Source organism: Akebia trifoliata, chromosome 7 (genome assembly GCF_017979445.1).
Source record: "Akebia trifoliata isolate Shusen 1 chromosome 7, ASM1797944v1, whole genome shotgun sequence".
Lineage (NCBI taxonomy): Eukaryota > Viridiplantae > Streptophyta > Magnoliopsida > Ranunculales > Lardizabalaceae > Akebia > Akebia trifoliata.
In genome coordinates this window covers 9,663,986-9,681,261 of record NC_141381.1, presented here as the reverse complement: position 1 = coordinate 9,681,261, position 17,276 = coordinate 9,663,986, and the positions used below count along the sequence as shown (strand labels likewise).

General features: G+C 33.5%; 1 protein-coding gene across 1 annotated transcript; it reads right to left on the bottom strand.

Annotated features, from left to right (window-relative positions):
* Positions 1-7,268: 7,268 nt before the first annotated feature.
* LOC147398192 (disease resistance RPP13-like protein 4) lies at positions 7,269-11,961 on the bottom strand. Its single transcript, XM_086447346.1, has 2 exons — positions 11,848-11,961; positions 7,269-9,985 (listed from the first exon to the last, which is right to left on the bottom strand). The coding sequence occupies exon 2, from the start codon at positions 9,979-9,981 to the stop codon at positions 7,372-7,374; it is 2,610 nt and encodes an 869-aa protein (XP_086303472.1). The 5' UTR covers positions 9,982-9,985; positions 11,848-11,961; the 3' UTR covers positions 7,269-7,371.
* Positions 11,962-17,276: the final 5,315 nt, after the last annotated feature.

Genomic DNA, 17,276 nt, shown 5'->3' with positions numbered 1-17,276 from the left:
CCGAAATCTCTCTAAAACCTTATTGATATAGGTTTCCTACGATAGACCCAAGATACCTCGAAATTTGTCTCTATGGATCTTAATGCCAATGATATAAGACGCCTCACTCATATCCTTCATATCAAAGTTTTTAGAGAGGAATTATTTCACCTCATGCAGCAAACCCTTATCATTGGTTACTAGCAAAATGTTATCCACATATAAAACGAGAAAAAAAAATTTACTCCTACTAACCTTTTGGTATATACATTGATTCATAATATTTTCTACAAAATCAAATAAAGAAATTACATTATGAAATTTTAAATACCATTGGCGGGATGCTTGTTTTAAATCGTATATGGATTTCTTGAGCTTGCAAACCAATTGCATACCATCAATAGAGGGGCATCCTTCAGGTTGTTTTATGTAAACCTCCTCCTCTAAATCTCCATTAAGAAATACTGTTTTCATATCCATTTGTTATAATTCTATGTCAAAATGGGCTACTAATGCCAAAATAGCGAGCAAGGAATCTTTCTTAGATACAGGAGAAAAGGTTTTTGTGTAATTGATTCCTTCTTTCTGAGTGAATGTCTTAGCAACGAGTCTTGCCTTGTATCTCTCAATATTGCTTAATGAGTCTTTCTTTGTCTTAAAGACCCATTTACAACCAATAGTTTTTGCACTATTAAGCAACTCAACAAGGTTCTAGACTCCGTTACTCTTCATAGAATTCATCTCTTCTTCCATGGCATTGTACCATAATTCTGATTCTTTGCAACTCATGGCTTATGAAAAAGACTAGGGATCATTTTTAGCTCCAATGTTGTAGTCATATTGTTGCAGATATACCACATAATCACTAGGAATTGCTGACCTCTTAGTTGTAGCAGATCTTCTTAATGTCGCACCATCATTTTCCTCAAAAATATGAGGTTCAACTCGTTGTTCAGAAGTTTTGGGCAACTCTTGAACAACCTGATTTACCAGAATGTTGTCAACAACTTGTGAAACTTCAATGATTAGTTGTTCAACACCAGTTTGTACTTGAGGGGCATTGTGAACAATAACTAATTTATCACCTGAAGTGGAAGGTTGAGACTCTGAATGATCCTTCTTAGAACCTATAGTCCTGATTTGATAGCTCCCACTGATCAAGTCATTTTCAAGAAACTTTACATTTCTTGATTCCATAATCCCAGTACTATAAGATAGACAAAAAAAATCAGTAATCTTTAAACCTTTCAGCATATCCAATGAAATACCCATTAATGGTTCTTGGGTCCAACTTCTTTTCTTGTGGATTATAAATTCTTACTTCAGACGGGCATCTCCAAACGCGCATATGTCGCAAACTTGGTTTTCAACCTTTCAATAATTCAAATGGCGTTTTAAGAATAACCTTGGTTGAAACTCGGTTTAATATATACACTATCGTCTTAAGTACTTCAGCCTACAAGGAATTAGAAATATTGGAGTTGCTTAGCATACTCCGTACCATATCCAATAATGTTCGATTTCTTCTTTTTGCGACATCATTGTAATCCGGTGAACCAGGAATGGTGTATTGGGCAACAATCTCATGCTCCTGAAGAAACTTTGCAAATGGCTCAGGTGCTTGCCCATCCTTTGTGTATCTAACATAATATTCTCCACCTCTATTTGATCTCACGATCTTAATTTGTTTGCCGCATTATTTCTCTACTTCAGCTTTAAAAATTTTAAAGGCATCTAATGTTTCGTTCATGTTATGAAGCATATAGAGATACATATATTATGAATAATCATCTATGAAGGAGATGAAGTATTTTTGACCATGTGAGTCCATGTCTAGATTACATATATCAGTATGTATGATTTTTTATATGACCGAACTTCTATTAACATATTTCTTTGACTTATTGGTCTACTTTCCCTTTATACAGTTCACACAAGTCTCAAAATTAGTAAAATCCAGAATACTAAGTGCTCCATCATTAACTAATATTTTAATTCTTTCTATTGAGATATGACCTAATCTCCGATGCCATAATGTAGAGGAATCTTCATTAATAACACATATTTTGGTGCCAATTTGAACATGCATAGCATTATGAGTGGTATTATTTCATAAATTAATGCAGTAAAGACCATCAGACAAAATATCATTCTCAACACAATCAAATTTGCAAAATAAATGAAAACATATTTCTGAAAAGTGAAAGGAATATCTAAAAACTATAAGTCTTGAAACTGAAATCAAATTTCTAGAAAAACTTGGACCATAAAAGGTCTTTTTTAACTCTAGAACAAAACCACTACTTAAAATTAAGCAGCATGTCCCTACAGCCTCTACATGTGAGCCCATCTTATTTCCAGATAAGATGTTTTGCTCACTTCTCACTGACTTCCTTAGGTTTTACAAACCCTTCAAGGAATTTAAAATGTGGATTGTTGATTCAGAATCAATCCACCATATGTTAATATTTACATTAACTATATTATATTCATAACAAATAAACGAGATTGAAATACTTTTGTCCTCAAGTCATTTCTTAAATTTGGCACATTCCTTCTTCATATGTCCCGTCTTTTTACAAAAGAAACACTTGAAATTTTCCTTGATATCAGCTTGGGGAGGTATTTTACCTTTCCCTTTCTGATTAGCCTGAGATTTGCCCTTTCCTCACGTAGTCAGCATTGCACTCTCACCCAATTCCATCTCCAGTCTCCCTTCCTCTTGAACATATATGATCATGAGTTTATTAATTGACCATTTATCTTTATGTGTGTTATAAGATATTTTGAAGGGCCCATATTGATGCGGAAAGGTATTCAAAATGTAATACACTAGAAAGGACTCTGATATTTCAACATTGAGATTCTTTAATTGAGTCGTAATATCCTTCATATGCATGATGTGCTCGCGTACACCTTTGACACTAGTGAGCCTTAAGGAGGAGAATTTCATGATTATAGTACTTGCAAGCATCTGTCTGAAGTGACGAATTGATCATCAATGGCTTTTAGTAAGTTCCGGACATTATCACACTGATGTACAAAATCATGAATACTAGTAGAGATTTTTGTCTTAATGAACATTACGTTTAGATGATTAGATCGCTTCTATTTTTCATAAAGCCTAATGTCCGTTATAGAGTTGGTATTAAAAATTGCAGGTGGTTCGTCTTTTCTAATAGCATAATCAATGTCCATCTACTCTAAGTGAAGGAGAATCCTCTCTTTCCATACTTTATAGTTACCATCCTTTAATTATGGAATATCACATCGGATATTAGAAAAATTCACAGTTTGTGAAGATGCATAAATTAAAAATTACATGTTTATGTTAAAATTGATACCTAAATAAAATTTTATGTTTTACCAATGTAAATCATACTTCAAAATTAAATCTAATGACAAAAAATTGCATGTGGGCAAAATTTTTAATTCAAAATATTCAATCATTCTTTATGATAAAATTTATCAAATTATTTACTTAATTCATAATTATAAAGGGTATATAATTATAATTTGATATATATTTTATCTTAAATTAAACTTTATGATAAAACTACAGAATTATTAATTCATAATTCCTGTAAGTAAGTTATGAATAATTTGATATTTTATCCTAATTAATTATATAAATATAATAAAAATTCCTGTGGGATAAAATTTATTATATTAAATATAATCAATTATAATTAATATTTAAATAATCTTACGTGATCCTAATTAATTATAGTTTTATTTAATTAAAGATGTCGTGGCTATTATCTAATTAATTAAAATTATATGGATGACTTAGACATTATTCTTTTATACTTAAAATATTGTTTTGCATAAAAAATAACTGAAATTAACATGTCATTACTATGCATAATCATTCTTATAATTTCAAGCATAAATATTACATATTTTAAAAATAATATATTATGCATATCACTTTAATTTCATGCTTTCAAACCATATATACTCATCCAAAATTTTGCATAATTAATTTAAGCAGAATAATTAATTCATGCAAATATATAAATATGAGCATAATTAATTTAGGTTTTGCATAATTTTTTAATTAAATTTTATTATTATTATAAATTGCATACGATTAAACAAACTGAATAACAGATGCATAAATAAAAAATAAAAAGAGTAAAAAGTATGCATGTTTCTAAATAAATGTCTAAATATTTCTAGAATTTATTTATTTTTATTTTATTTTATAAATTGGTCATCTTCAACCTTCAGCAGGGTGGTTTCGACGACCTGATTTCGATCCGACGCAACCCAACAGCCAAAATCGATCTCCAAATCATCATTTTTATATCAAAAAGATTGTTTAAAAAATAAATAAAATTTAGAAATCTAATTTCTCAATTATTTCTAATTCCAATATGCATCAAACTAAAATTTCAACCAAAAATAGAAAATTATATATTTTCGAATGCATAAAAAATATCAAGGTATAGATTTTGTGGCTCTGATACCAAATGTTAAAATTCTCAACATCGATTCTCAAAAATACGGAAATAAAAACTTAATAAAGAGAATCAAAATATAAAAAATGCCCAAAAATTATATAAATAAATATACCTCCAACTATTGATTTACACACTCTTCCGCTGTGATTTTTGTGTCTCGATTGGCACTTCCAAAACTCGGATTCACTATTTCAGATGGTGTAAAAATAAATGAGATTGAGAGAGTGAGAAGTTTTGAGGACCAAACAGAGCTTTTATAACTAAACTTGATTGAGGCTTCCATCAAGCACTCATCCACGTCTTGGTTCGTTGCCACAACTCAGATCTTTAGTAGGTCACATTTCCTAACTACAAGAAACATGTTGGAGGTATCGTGAACTACCTCAAGAGTTCCAAAAAAGAAGGGTTACAGATCTGTCCGCAAGAATCAGGGCTAACAGAAGATTGTCGATAATAATGATCATTGTTATTTTCAACCAAAATCCATATTGAAAATATGTGATATTTGGTTGTTGGATATTTACCTATATTTAGGCCGATTTTTCTCCAATTTTTATTTCTTTTCTTCACTCTTAACTTGCCTTTCTTATATATTTTCTCATGCCTATTTGGTTAAACAATAATTCTACAGGAAAAAAAAAATGGTGGTGAATTATTTGTCTTTTGTGTGTCTATGTTTGTGAGTTGGTTATAAGCATTAACATATCACTATTTTCACTGTGTCCTTAAAGTGATAACATGTGACCCTTACCTATGTCTTTATCTCTAAGACTTAACATAAATGAGCGAAATGCCATGGTCTTCAAATTCTATAGAATCCCTTCAGCCTTTTTTTTCCTTGAAAATTTGTCATCTTCAAAGCTATTTTAAGTAAAAAAAACCTTTCCTTTTCTCCCAACGATCCTTCATAGTCAAACTTTAATCCATGGTTATCAACTTAAGGTTTAACCTGTTGTTGAAAACCCTTGATATTTCTATCTAAAATTAGTTATTGTCGTCTTCTTCCCCCAAAATTCATATCACGTTCTTGAGATCTGTAAGTTGAAGTAACTAGAAAATTTTCAAATAATGCTAGAGTGACTGTGCAAGACACTACATTTAACAATGAGCTGACATCATGGTATGCACGACATCATAGATGCTTTTCACTCGTGCCTCGAGAAAAAGCATTTATGGTTCTATGCATATCTCGACATCTGTGCAGTATTTAACTCAATGTCATAGGAAGTCATTTAGCAATTTTCAACATTTTGAGGTTGAAGATGAGGTGAAATATTTTACCCAAGAGATTGAAAATGGATGGGTTTGGGAAAATCCATCATTGATTTTCTACCCAAAACAAGTAATCGTCTTTTTCTAACCCAAATTTCTATCTCAGTTTGTAAGTTAAAGTTGGTATAATTTTCAGCTTTAAAATGGATGATTTTGGGAAAATCCATCCTTGTGATTCCCCTAAAATCCTATATAGTTATTGAAGTTTTAAGGTTTAAGAAGATGACATGTTAAGGTTAAAGACTTGAGGGATAAAATCAAGGGTTTCTCTATGTAGAGGTTGAAGAGAAAAACATTTAGGTTATTTATTATACTCTCCCCAGGCAAGATCACCAAGGTCAAGGGGGCATTTCATTAGTTTGAAAACACTAGGTTATCTCTGATAAAAATATTTAAAATGATTTAGCAAGACAACCCATCATTTGAGACAAAACAAGTTGACCAAGTCAACCTGATATTACAGACGATTGGACGAGATGAGAAATCGATGAGCCTGGATGATTGGATAAATAAAGAATATTAAGGGCTGGTTCATAGATCAAGTGGCCTATTGGTGCAGAGTATATAGTAGGAGGAACCGACTATTTGAACATCAGCTAGTACCCGTTGCACTTCATCACTTAAAACCATTTTCCCTCCAATGTTATGATTGCACTCCAAATTCCAAAATAATAATAATAAAAAAAATGTATTGCTTTTCTTCTTCTTGAAAACAAGAGAGGAATAACAACACTAGAGCTTCATAAACTCCAAATTTAATTTTCAAAGCTTCATGATCTACAAGTAGATTAAAAATCTATAAGAACTTCAAATAATAGGTAATGGTGTAAAATTCTTTCTTGGGGTATAACAAGAGAGTCCAACTTTGAAGCTGGCGCCCGCTTCAAAATTTGAAGGAACCCTCCTTGTCACAAGACACGTGGCATTTATAATTTATTTCACCCTAAATTTCCAACAAAAATGCCACATGTAATCCAATGGAGAGGGACAGGATAATAATAATAATAATAATAATAATAAGGGTGAAGTACCATTTTGTCAGCTGAAAATGAATTATTTACTATTCGGCCTAACTATTCATTTTAATTACCAAAACGTTAATGATCATGTTTTCAATTTTTTTTTTTTTTTAAATCAGAACTCTAAGGGATTGCGTGACTCATTAATATAACAACAACAAAATCATATCCCAAATATTTGGGTCGGCTACTCGAATCCTATTACTTAATTTATTTATATGATCTATGTTTTTATTCTTATTGAGCTAACATCTATTAACTAACTTATAATAGAAAATAATAATTATTTAAAAAGATGACTCATTTGAGAGAAGACAACTCGGACGAGTCAACTTGATCTTGGCGGGTGACCAGACGGGATGAGAAATCCATTAATGAAGAATATTAATCCCAAGATAACTGTATACTTAGAAAAAAGTGGACTCACCCTTAGAAAGATTATGCTAATCTGTATGAAATCTGAAATTTTCCTCTAATCCTTACCGTCAGTTTGATAGTGAGCCACAAATTTAGAAAAGCCCAACAACCAAATATAAAAAAAAAAAAAAAAAAAAAGGGAGAGAGAAAATATGCTAACCTTTGAAAGGAGGGTACTGATAAGTTTTATTAGATCGAAATGAAGGTACGTACACAGTTCATTCTTTCCTCCAAGTGCCGCTATCATCTTTGTCCAAGTCAAAAGGGAGTGTTTTCAATTTTGGACATTTGACAACTTTTAGGTGTCTTAAAAATGGCATTGCCTTTTGCATTTTCGACCAGTCCTCCTCCAATTCGTATAGCCAGCCAAGGTATAAGACTTTCAATTTCCAAACAGTAGTAGTATTGTCATCTCCAAAGAATTCTGGACTCATATGCCTGAGATATTTACTATTGTCAATGTAAAGATACCGTAAATTGGGAAGAGAAGTTGGATTGAGCCAAATAGGTGTCTCTTCTCCTACTTCTCCTAGAAGATATAACTCTGAGAGCTGGTTAAGAGGTGAGAGTAGTCGTTCCTTCTCCACATCAACATCATTGTTGTTGTTGCTTGGAAATCTTATACACAACCACTCCAATTGTGTGAGTTCTGACAACACCTTCAGTTCCCCTTCTTCTATTCCATCTTCTGCAACTATGTCAATGGAAAGTTGTTTGATCTGAGTCAGATTCTTCAAACCAGAAATGCGAAACCCATCCTTGACTTTTGAATTCACGGTAAAAGAGAATATACACAGTTGTCGAAGGTTTCCAATTTCACTGGGGAGGAATTCTGTAGACTCACAACCAAATAAATCCAAGGTGCATAATTTCTCCAAGGATGCTATATTTTTTGGCAATCTCTTTAAATTAGGACAATTCACTAGGCTTAAAATTTGAAGACTTTGACAGTTTCCAATAGAATCTGGAAGCCTCTCCAATTCAGAGTTTCCTATCTGAAGACAAACGAGATGCTGCAGTGATCCTATCCCACTCAACCAATCTACACTTTTAAGTTTCTTCTCACGTGATGAATCCTTAAAATGAATAACCAAAACCCTCAACCATTTTAATTGGCATAGATTTGATTCTAGATTTAGAACCAACTCCTCACTCTCTTCTAAATCAATCCCTATTATTGTCCGCAATGATTTGAAATTGGTTTGCTCCTCAGACATACAGAAATTCATATCTGTATTCATCACCATTCCTACTCGACGACGTGATTGGATTTGGATAGAGGAAGACTGTCCCCCATCATTCATGTAAATAAAATCTTCTTCATCCGCGACCCTTCTAATCATTTCTCTTACCATATCATGTACTCTTATCCAAAGAGCTTTTGCCCCAGAAAACTCCTCAATTTTAGCAAATAATAAACATTGTCTGATTAATTCATGAAGATAATCTTTTCCAATATCATATGCAGTCCTTCCTTGTTTCCCTATTCGAACAAAGCCCTCACCAATCCACCAACCAATAATTTCTTCAGATGATATATCACAATCTTCGGGATACACAGCCAAACACAACAGACATGGTTTCAAATGACAAGGAAGCTCATCATAGCTTAATTGTAGCATAGAAAAGATTGGTTCACCTTTGATATCCAATTCTTCGCTTAGGTTCTTAGATATTCGCTCCCATTCCTTGGCCGAACTTCCTTTATTTATCATCATTCCTCCCACAACTTTGATTGCCAATGGGAGTCCTCCACATCTATCAACAATCTCCCTACCGATACTCTCAAGCTCAGAATTCATACACTGACCCCCTTCCTCTAAAAATGTTGTTTTCATGAATAATGACCAACTGTCCTTATCAGAGAGAGGTCGTGGATGATGTGTGCGTGTCTCAGTGGCTCCCATTAAGCGAGCCACATCCATATCCCTTGTTGTGACAATGACACAACTACTGCTGTGAACCAAAACTGCCTTCAAACTTTCCCACCATAAGCCTTCATCTAGTCTCCATACATCATCCAGGATAACCAAACATTTCTTCTTCTCCAGTATGTCCTGTAGTTCCTTCAGTAAATCATATAAATTGATGTTCAAGAAGTCTCTGGGCCCGCCAATTTTTTTCAACATACACTTGATTGACTCTTCAAATTTGAAAGTTTGTGAAACAGTCACCATCAAGACATGATCGAAGTAATGCTTCACATCATCATCATTATGTACCTTTTGAGCAAGGGTGGTTTTTCCAATCCCACCCATACCGACTATTCCAATGATGTTCAACGGCGACCCATGTGGGTTTAAGACCCACCGTTTAATTTTCTTCATATCTTCCTCCAGGCCTACTATTTCAGCATCTTTCATTAGAATTGGGTAACTCACCGGTCGATTACTTCCTAACTGATCTTGGTTCAGAGGGATAGGAGGAGTTGCAAGAAGGTAAGAACTCAACCTACCTCTATGAATCTGTATTTCTTTATTTATCCCACCAAGCTTCTTTCCCAATCTATAACGGGATTTCCAGGATGAATGAAAGCAATAACGCTTGAACTTTGAGACCCTTTTTCTTCTTTCTAAAAACAACTTGCAATCTGATAGAATATCTTCTGCATCATATAGTAACTCTCTCATTTGTCCCACACAAGTCTTAAGAACTTCATTTTTGTCCTTCCTCCTTACTCTCTCTACTTGTTTGATGTAGCTCTGCATTAACTCGAGCTCTTGATTCACAATCTTAAATTGCTTGTGGAATTTAAGCACATGACAACTTTCATGTAGGAGACTTTCGACCAATTTTTCTATAAGAATGTTTAGGATTGCATCTGTCATTTTCCTGCACATTTTTTATCGAAATATCGCAATCTTTTAAAACGTAAAATTAGGAAAGGACAAAATTAACAACTTAAAAGTTAAATATAGTGTCATTGGCTATAGTTATTCCAATAGTAGAGAAGAAAACTAAAGCATTAATAGTGCAAGCAACTAGTCGAGGAGTTTAATATTAATCTTTAAATTGAACTTTAAAATCAAACCATGAAAAACGAAAGATTAATGGTATGTTTATTTGTGCATTTGTTGGGTAATTGAGTTTTGGTTGAAAGCCAAATTTTCCATGATCACAAATATATATTTTCTTAATCTTCCAATCAATAAAAGATATTTCCATGGGTAGAGAATTCTCTTACATTAAATCCTTCTGTCTATGAGAAAGTTTTTTCGACTTATTAATCATTTGCCTCCGAAAACAAACATATCCTAATATAAAATACATGAGCTTATGTTCCTATCTTTCAGAGTTATGTATAGTAAGATTAGAAACGTCATTGCTGAGATAATTAATTATTACTAATAAAAATCTATCTATTTCTTGTAAATTTTAGAGATGCTTAATTCACAGTAACGCCTATAATTTTTGTGCACAAGGATATCCTGTCATTTGGAGTTTTCATTTTAACGTGCGAGCATATGTATGTATGAATGAGTATATAATGAGCCTATTTAATATATCAACAATGTAATATATTATTAATTTGTACCATATAGTGTACAATCCTAATTATACTAGTCATGAAAGCACTTATTGTAATTACCACAAATAAGATCATGTATTAATGAATCTGAGATCCATTGGTACTGAGACTAAATTAAAAGAAAAAAAAGCATATGATGAAACTAATTTAATATACTTTGAATTAAGTGGAAAAGTCAAGATTTGGGGTTACAGCTTGAAGTCTAAATTCAACCTTCAAATCTCAAAACAAAATAGGATATTTGAAGCATGATGAAGAAAATTGTTTAGAGGTTGAAAGTTTGAAAATGACTACTTTTAGGAAGAAAACAAAGGGTTTTGGGTTCCAAATTTAAGACGAAGATATTGAAGTCATCAGTCATCATTTTGTTAATCTAAAAAGAAGACCAAGACAAAAGAGATTTTAAACAGTCTAAAAACATGGGGGAATCTAAAATTTTCATCAAAAGATAATAGGGAATTGTCAAAAGTTTGAAAACCTTGGGAACTTCAATTTGGGAAGGGATCGGCTTCAAAGTAATTTCTCACAAGAAGAGACGTAGGGAATTGTTATATCAACCATTTGGATTTTGTGTTTAAAGGGTTGGGACCATGTGTTTTTTTCATGAGTCATTCTTAGAGGCAACGGATCCCAATCTCATTCTAAATACTCTAACTTTAAAGCAGTGACTTGAGAGTCCAATTAGTCAATCTCAACCTATTTTGATTCAATCATCAAGATTGACCATTTTTACAAGAATTGATCTAGATGATCGAAATCATCAATAGAAGATTACAAATGATTGATCTTCACCATTTTCTCATCCAATATGATTGATACCGACCGGGTTTGATCCATTCTTCGAGATCCACCCTTTTATGATAGTGATCTCAATGATTTAAATCAGCGACATAAATATATGGCCAGTTTATAAAAGTTGGAACTTTATAAATTTGGAAGGGTAAGGGGATTTTTGCCAATTTTGTCAGACTCAAAAGTACTTTTAAAGGCTTTGGTAAAAGATATTTATCGTAGAAATTTTGTAATTAAATTGAAATCTAAATCATTAGGGTGTATTTTAGCCAATAAACGAACCATTAAAACAAAGATATCTTAGGATAATTAGTTCGACCGAAATTAAAACAAATATAATAACAGAGAAAAATCAAAAGAAGTAAAAACTTACAGTTTATTAAGGAAGAAGAGAGGGGATTAATGCTAAGGCAGCAAAGCTTTTGATATAGAAATGCAGAGGAGACTAAGAGAGCTAAATTTGATGATAAGATGTAGAGGTGCTTCAATAGCCTGTTTGTGGTGTTTTTCTCCAAACCGGGTGGGGCCCATTTCATCAAAGTTTTCTTCTCCAAACCGTGTGGGGTCATCTATTGCATGATATAATAACAGAGAAAAACCATAAGAAGTAAAAACTAGCAGTTTATTAAGGAAGATTAAGAGAGTGGATTAATGGTAAGGCAGCAAAGCTTTTGATATAGAAATGCATAGGAGCTAGATTTGGCAGGGAGGGGTTGATCTGATTATAAGATGTAGAGGTGCCTTTCAAAAATTTCAATAGCTTTCGTAATTTTTTAGCGTTTTTCTCAAAACCATGTGAATTATTGTCCGACAAAAGTAACACGTGCTTTCAAATTTCAATAGCGGGTTTGTAAAATTTATGAATGTGCTGTAATTAAAAGTTAGGGTGCCAATTTTTTTTTATTTTTTTGGTACGGGTGAACATGATCTGGTTTCAAAAATACTATTAGGGGTGGGGATGGGTTAAAAGATTCATACCCAAGTCGGGGTTGGGGTGGGTTCGGAGGGAACTCCCATCTCTTTGCCATCCCTACCCCTACCCTACCCTACGCTACCTTGTGGCATTGGATGGTACAAGGTACGTTCAATGACCCTTAATAAGATTTCATAACTTAGTGAATCATACTAAGTAAGGCTAAACTTAGTTCCCCCACTCAGAAAAAAAAAAAAAAAAATTGATGTTAATTAAGATCTCTCAAATTCCGACTACTTAAGAAATTGATAGTTTCCAAAAATAAAAAATTCTTTTGTTGAGTGATAGTTTTCCTCCACTTTCAATTCCTAGAAGCAATTTCTAATCACTATTAAACACATTATCTATCATTTGAATTAATAAAAGTCAAAAGTATTATTCCCACACCAACTATTTTCATACCAAATCAATTTTATGAAATTAAGATAACAATAACAAAACCTTATCCCAAATATTTGAGCTTCGTTACATGAATCCTATTACTTTATTAATATAAACCATATTTTTGTATAATTGAACTAAGTGTTCGATGCAGATTACAGATAATAAAATGAACAAGTAGAACTTTGGGAAGTAAAGGTTGATCCATGTGGACAATGATCGATTCGAAACTTCTTTTGATTTAAACAGATGCAAATTTAGTAACCAAATTAAAACAGAGTAAGGAGAGATTATAGCTACGAACGAATGAAAATGAAATGTAGTGTAAAGAGTAGAGGGGTCAAATCCACCCTTGCACGCTATCTCAAAATCTGGACGATTTTATTTCTATCTCAATCCACGCAACAAAACTCTTGTTCGTGGATCGGAATATCAATCAATTAATTTTTTATGTGAATCCTTAACTAAGATGAGATTATCAAATTTATGTCTCAAGTTTGTCATTGAGTATGATTAAACTTGATCTTATCTAAACATGAATCTGTGGACACGTGATTTATTCAATTTTGAATATATCATCCACTTTGGGGGATTTTGGAGTCGCCACCATTCATATTTGAAATGGGTGTGAATGGTCACCTGGATTGCAGTTTTTTGAAAAATCATGTTTTTTGACATTTGATGACTCTCGTACGGATATGGCTCATTTGGTCCAACTTTTGATTCAAGGTAAGGGGTCCATTTTATGGAGTAGGGAAGGTGTTAAGCACCCTACTCCATCTACCATTGGTGGTATCCTTAAACTCGGTCCATCTTGAAAATAAAAATAAAATAAGAAAAAGAATCGAAAAATCCGATGTGTGCCCTCAAGTATGAGGGGCTTTGATGTTAGTTCAACCCATTGAGGGCACCTTTATTGAAAAAGGGGTCCTTTGATGGTTCAAACCATGGTGGTATGTGTGAAGGTGTGAAGAAAGGGATAAGTAGAAGAAAGGAGTTGCAGGAGGTGTTCTTTTGTCCAAACCCACCTTGCTCATTTGTTGACTTTCTTTGCCTTTTCTTGATGAATCAATTTGAATTTCTTGGATTTGCTTGAGAAGAAGTTGAGAGTTGAGAGTTGAGGGTAATGGAGGTGAGTTGAAAGTTAGAATTTAAGAGTTGAGAGTAGTGAGGTGAGTTGAGAGTTTTTTTTTTTTTTTAGAGAGTATTTTTTTCAAATTTTCATTAGGTAATGAGAGTTGAGAATGAGTGGGGTTTTATAAAGTTTGGGAGTTATTTTTAGGGGTAAGATGGGGTGAAATGAAGAGAAGTGGTAGAATGGTGTGGGGTTTAAGAAAAAAATAGGGATAAATTAGAGATGATTGAAGGGCATTTGTGTAAGAAACGTAAATGGGTCGTTTTACAATCCAAATGAGTTGGATCTTTCAACCCATTTGGGTTAAGTATTAGATGGAATAAAATAAATGAGAGTAGTTGAGAAGATGGGATTGTGTAAGAGAGTAATTAATTGGTGAAGTGAGTTGAGGGGATGAGATTTTAGTTAAAAGAAGGGTTGTGTAAGAGGGTGGTTGATAATATTTTGGGAGGGTGTGGGAGATGATGTCATGTGTTAAAATGGGTGAAATGAAGGGTTGAAATGAATTGATGGGAGAGTATGAGTGTTTGATTTGAGAGGAGGGGTGTGGGTTTAGATTGTAGATATGGGTTTTGTAGGGAATGATGAGGGTAGATTATGGGGGAGGTATAGGTTAGGGGTGTGGGTAGATTAGATTTTTTTAGAGAAAAGATGATGGGTTGATGTGAGTAGATTAAGGGTAGGTATAGGTTAGGGGTGTAAGTAGATGATGTTTAAAGAAGAGGTGATGGGATGGTTAGTGGGATGAGGGAGGTGAGTTGAGGTAGTGACATGTATCCCACCTTGATGATTGTGTTGATTGGTTGTGATGTTGGGTTGGGTTGAGAATTGGGCTTAGGTATAGTGTGGGGTTGGGCTTAGGTTGTGGGTTAAATAAGAATAGATATTGGTTGAGTTGAATGGGTTTAGTTAATGGGTAGAATAATTGGGCTTATGTTGAATGGGTTGAAGAGTGTAGAAAGGTGGTGAGGAATTGGAGTCTTTGGGCCACGTGGGAAGCCTTGGGTCATTTATTGAAAGAAATAGAGTTTTTTTTTAAGGTTTGAGCTTTGGGGATGGAGCGGTGAAGGTGGGGGTGAACCAATTCTTTTTTATAGGCCCGCTAGACCATTAGAGGTCTCAGGGGCCTCGATTCGATAAAAATGACATTTTGAGTGATTCAAGCTTTTGAGGCCCGTTGGCCAAATTTGTTATTTTTTGGACCCTTTCGAGTGGGGGCCGTTCAAATTGGAGTGTCTACAGAATTATTAAAATTAGAACACTAGTTATAAATAAGATAATCCCAATCTTAAGAGTCTTCACAAAAGTACAATTAAAACAGAGGCAATAGACCTAACTCAACAAGATTAAGTTAAACTCGTTCCAACTTCATTAACCTCTCTATGGAGAATCTAGTCAATCTCCGCGAAGAAAAAATTGAAATAAAGTAAAATAGAGAGAGTACAGTGGAGAAGAGAATGAGAGTTTCTTTGTTACTTTTTTATTCCAAAAATCAACTTGAATCTCTTTGATTACACAGCTTGAAAGTATGGTAAAAACTAAATTTAGACTACAAGAAAAAAAGAAATAACAAAAGGGGAAGAGAGGGTTCTAAAGCTCTCACTCTACAAGAACTCTCTTTTTCACAAAAATAGAAAATTACATAGTAAAACTAGAAAGAATGGAGAGGGACCCCTTCCTTCAGGACAATCCCTAAATTTATAAAGTTTTATTTCAGGTTTCTAGGTCATATCTGTGCTAGTTTCTTCGAGAAAGATCCATCAATTCAATGGCAAAAAGGCCTAGAAGCTTCAACACAAATCCCAAGGAAATTCTCCCTAGGATCGTCGCGGCGCACCACACCCTTGCCACAGTGCGGTGACGTGGAAGATTTTTGCTCCGAGTTTTGGGTGACTAATCCTCATTGGCTCAAGCATTGTAATGATAATTTTTTCCATTTTCATTTGTCTCCGAAAATTTGACTTTTTTACCTGTAATCAATAGAAATTCTTTTAGTTATCAATAATTTGAAATTTTTACATGATTTATTTTTTACTTTGAGAAAATAATAATCAAGTGTAGGTAATCCATGTGTAATTATAGTCCTAGAAATAACTTTATGGGACCTGATCACAAAGCATATATTAATCCAACTTATAACAGAAAAATAATAATTATTTCAAAAAATATTCAAAATGATTTTAATAAGATGACTCATTTGAGATAAGACAACTCGGACAAGTCAACTTGGTTCTGGTTGGTGACCGGACGTCCATGAGTCAGGATGATGGAATAATATATTATAATTAATTGGATTAAGAAAGAATATCAGGGCTGGCTCATAGATCAAGTAATCCATTGGTGATGAATAAAATGAGATAATGTGCTCATTTTTGTGAAACATGCATACATTGAAATAAAAAATAGCTTTGAATTGAATGGGAATTATTAAAAGCGAGTCGAAAAAAAAAACAAAAGACTTAACCGGAGTTAAAAATTCAAGTGATATATAAAGAGAGCTGCTATTGCATCCCAACTTTTACTTATTACACCCCAATTAAAAATAATGGAAATAAATAAGGGATTTTTCTTAAGACGTGTACAACTAATGTCCAAATTTAGGTTTCGGTACACTGTCCATTTTAATTCCCAAAAAATGCATTTGGAGTGAATTCATCACTTTTAGAATCAATCAATGAATTTTCTAGTATAACTACGAATTCGTAGATATTAAAAGTGACGAACTCACTTGTTGGTAGTTTATAAAAGTTTTCTTCTCTCTCGATAGAATCCTAACCATTCGACAATACCCCAACCATTCCTCTCTCTCTCTCTCTCTCTCTCGCCCTCTCACCTGCTATCATCTTCATCGCACACTGTCAAATAATTATATATCTTGACATCGTTCTCACGGCTGAGCATTATACGGTGAAAAGCATCTTCTTGTGCATTATCCCTCGCCTGATCTCAAGGGGTACGTTATAAAACTGATTTCCAAAATGTTCTCTTTTTTACTGTAATGATAGGACATAAAATATACCATGATTGGTCTTGCATGTACTCCGATTGTTATTCACTTTGTGCCATGCACCAAGTCGAAGCACAAGGCATGAGATAAATCACCATGATTGTCGATAGGTTAAAACAGATAGCAGAGGTTTAAAATAGAGGTTCATAAAAGTTTGAGGATATATCAAGTATTCCTTTATTTGCAAGTTTTGATAGTTAGTTAATAGTGTCGATGGCCTAATTACAGGATCGACACAAATTGACAGTGTAAAACACCCCTTCTCTGCAAGCTTTGCCTTATAGTGTCGATGGCCTAATGTGCGAC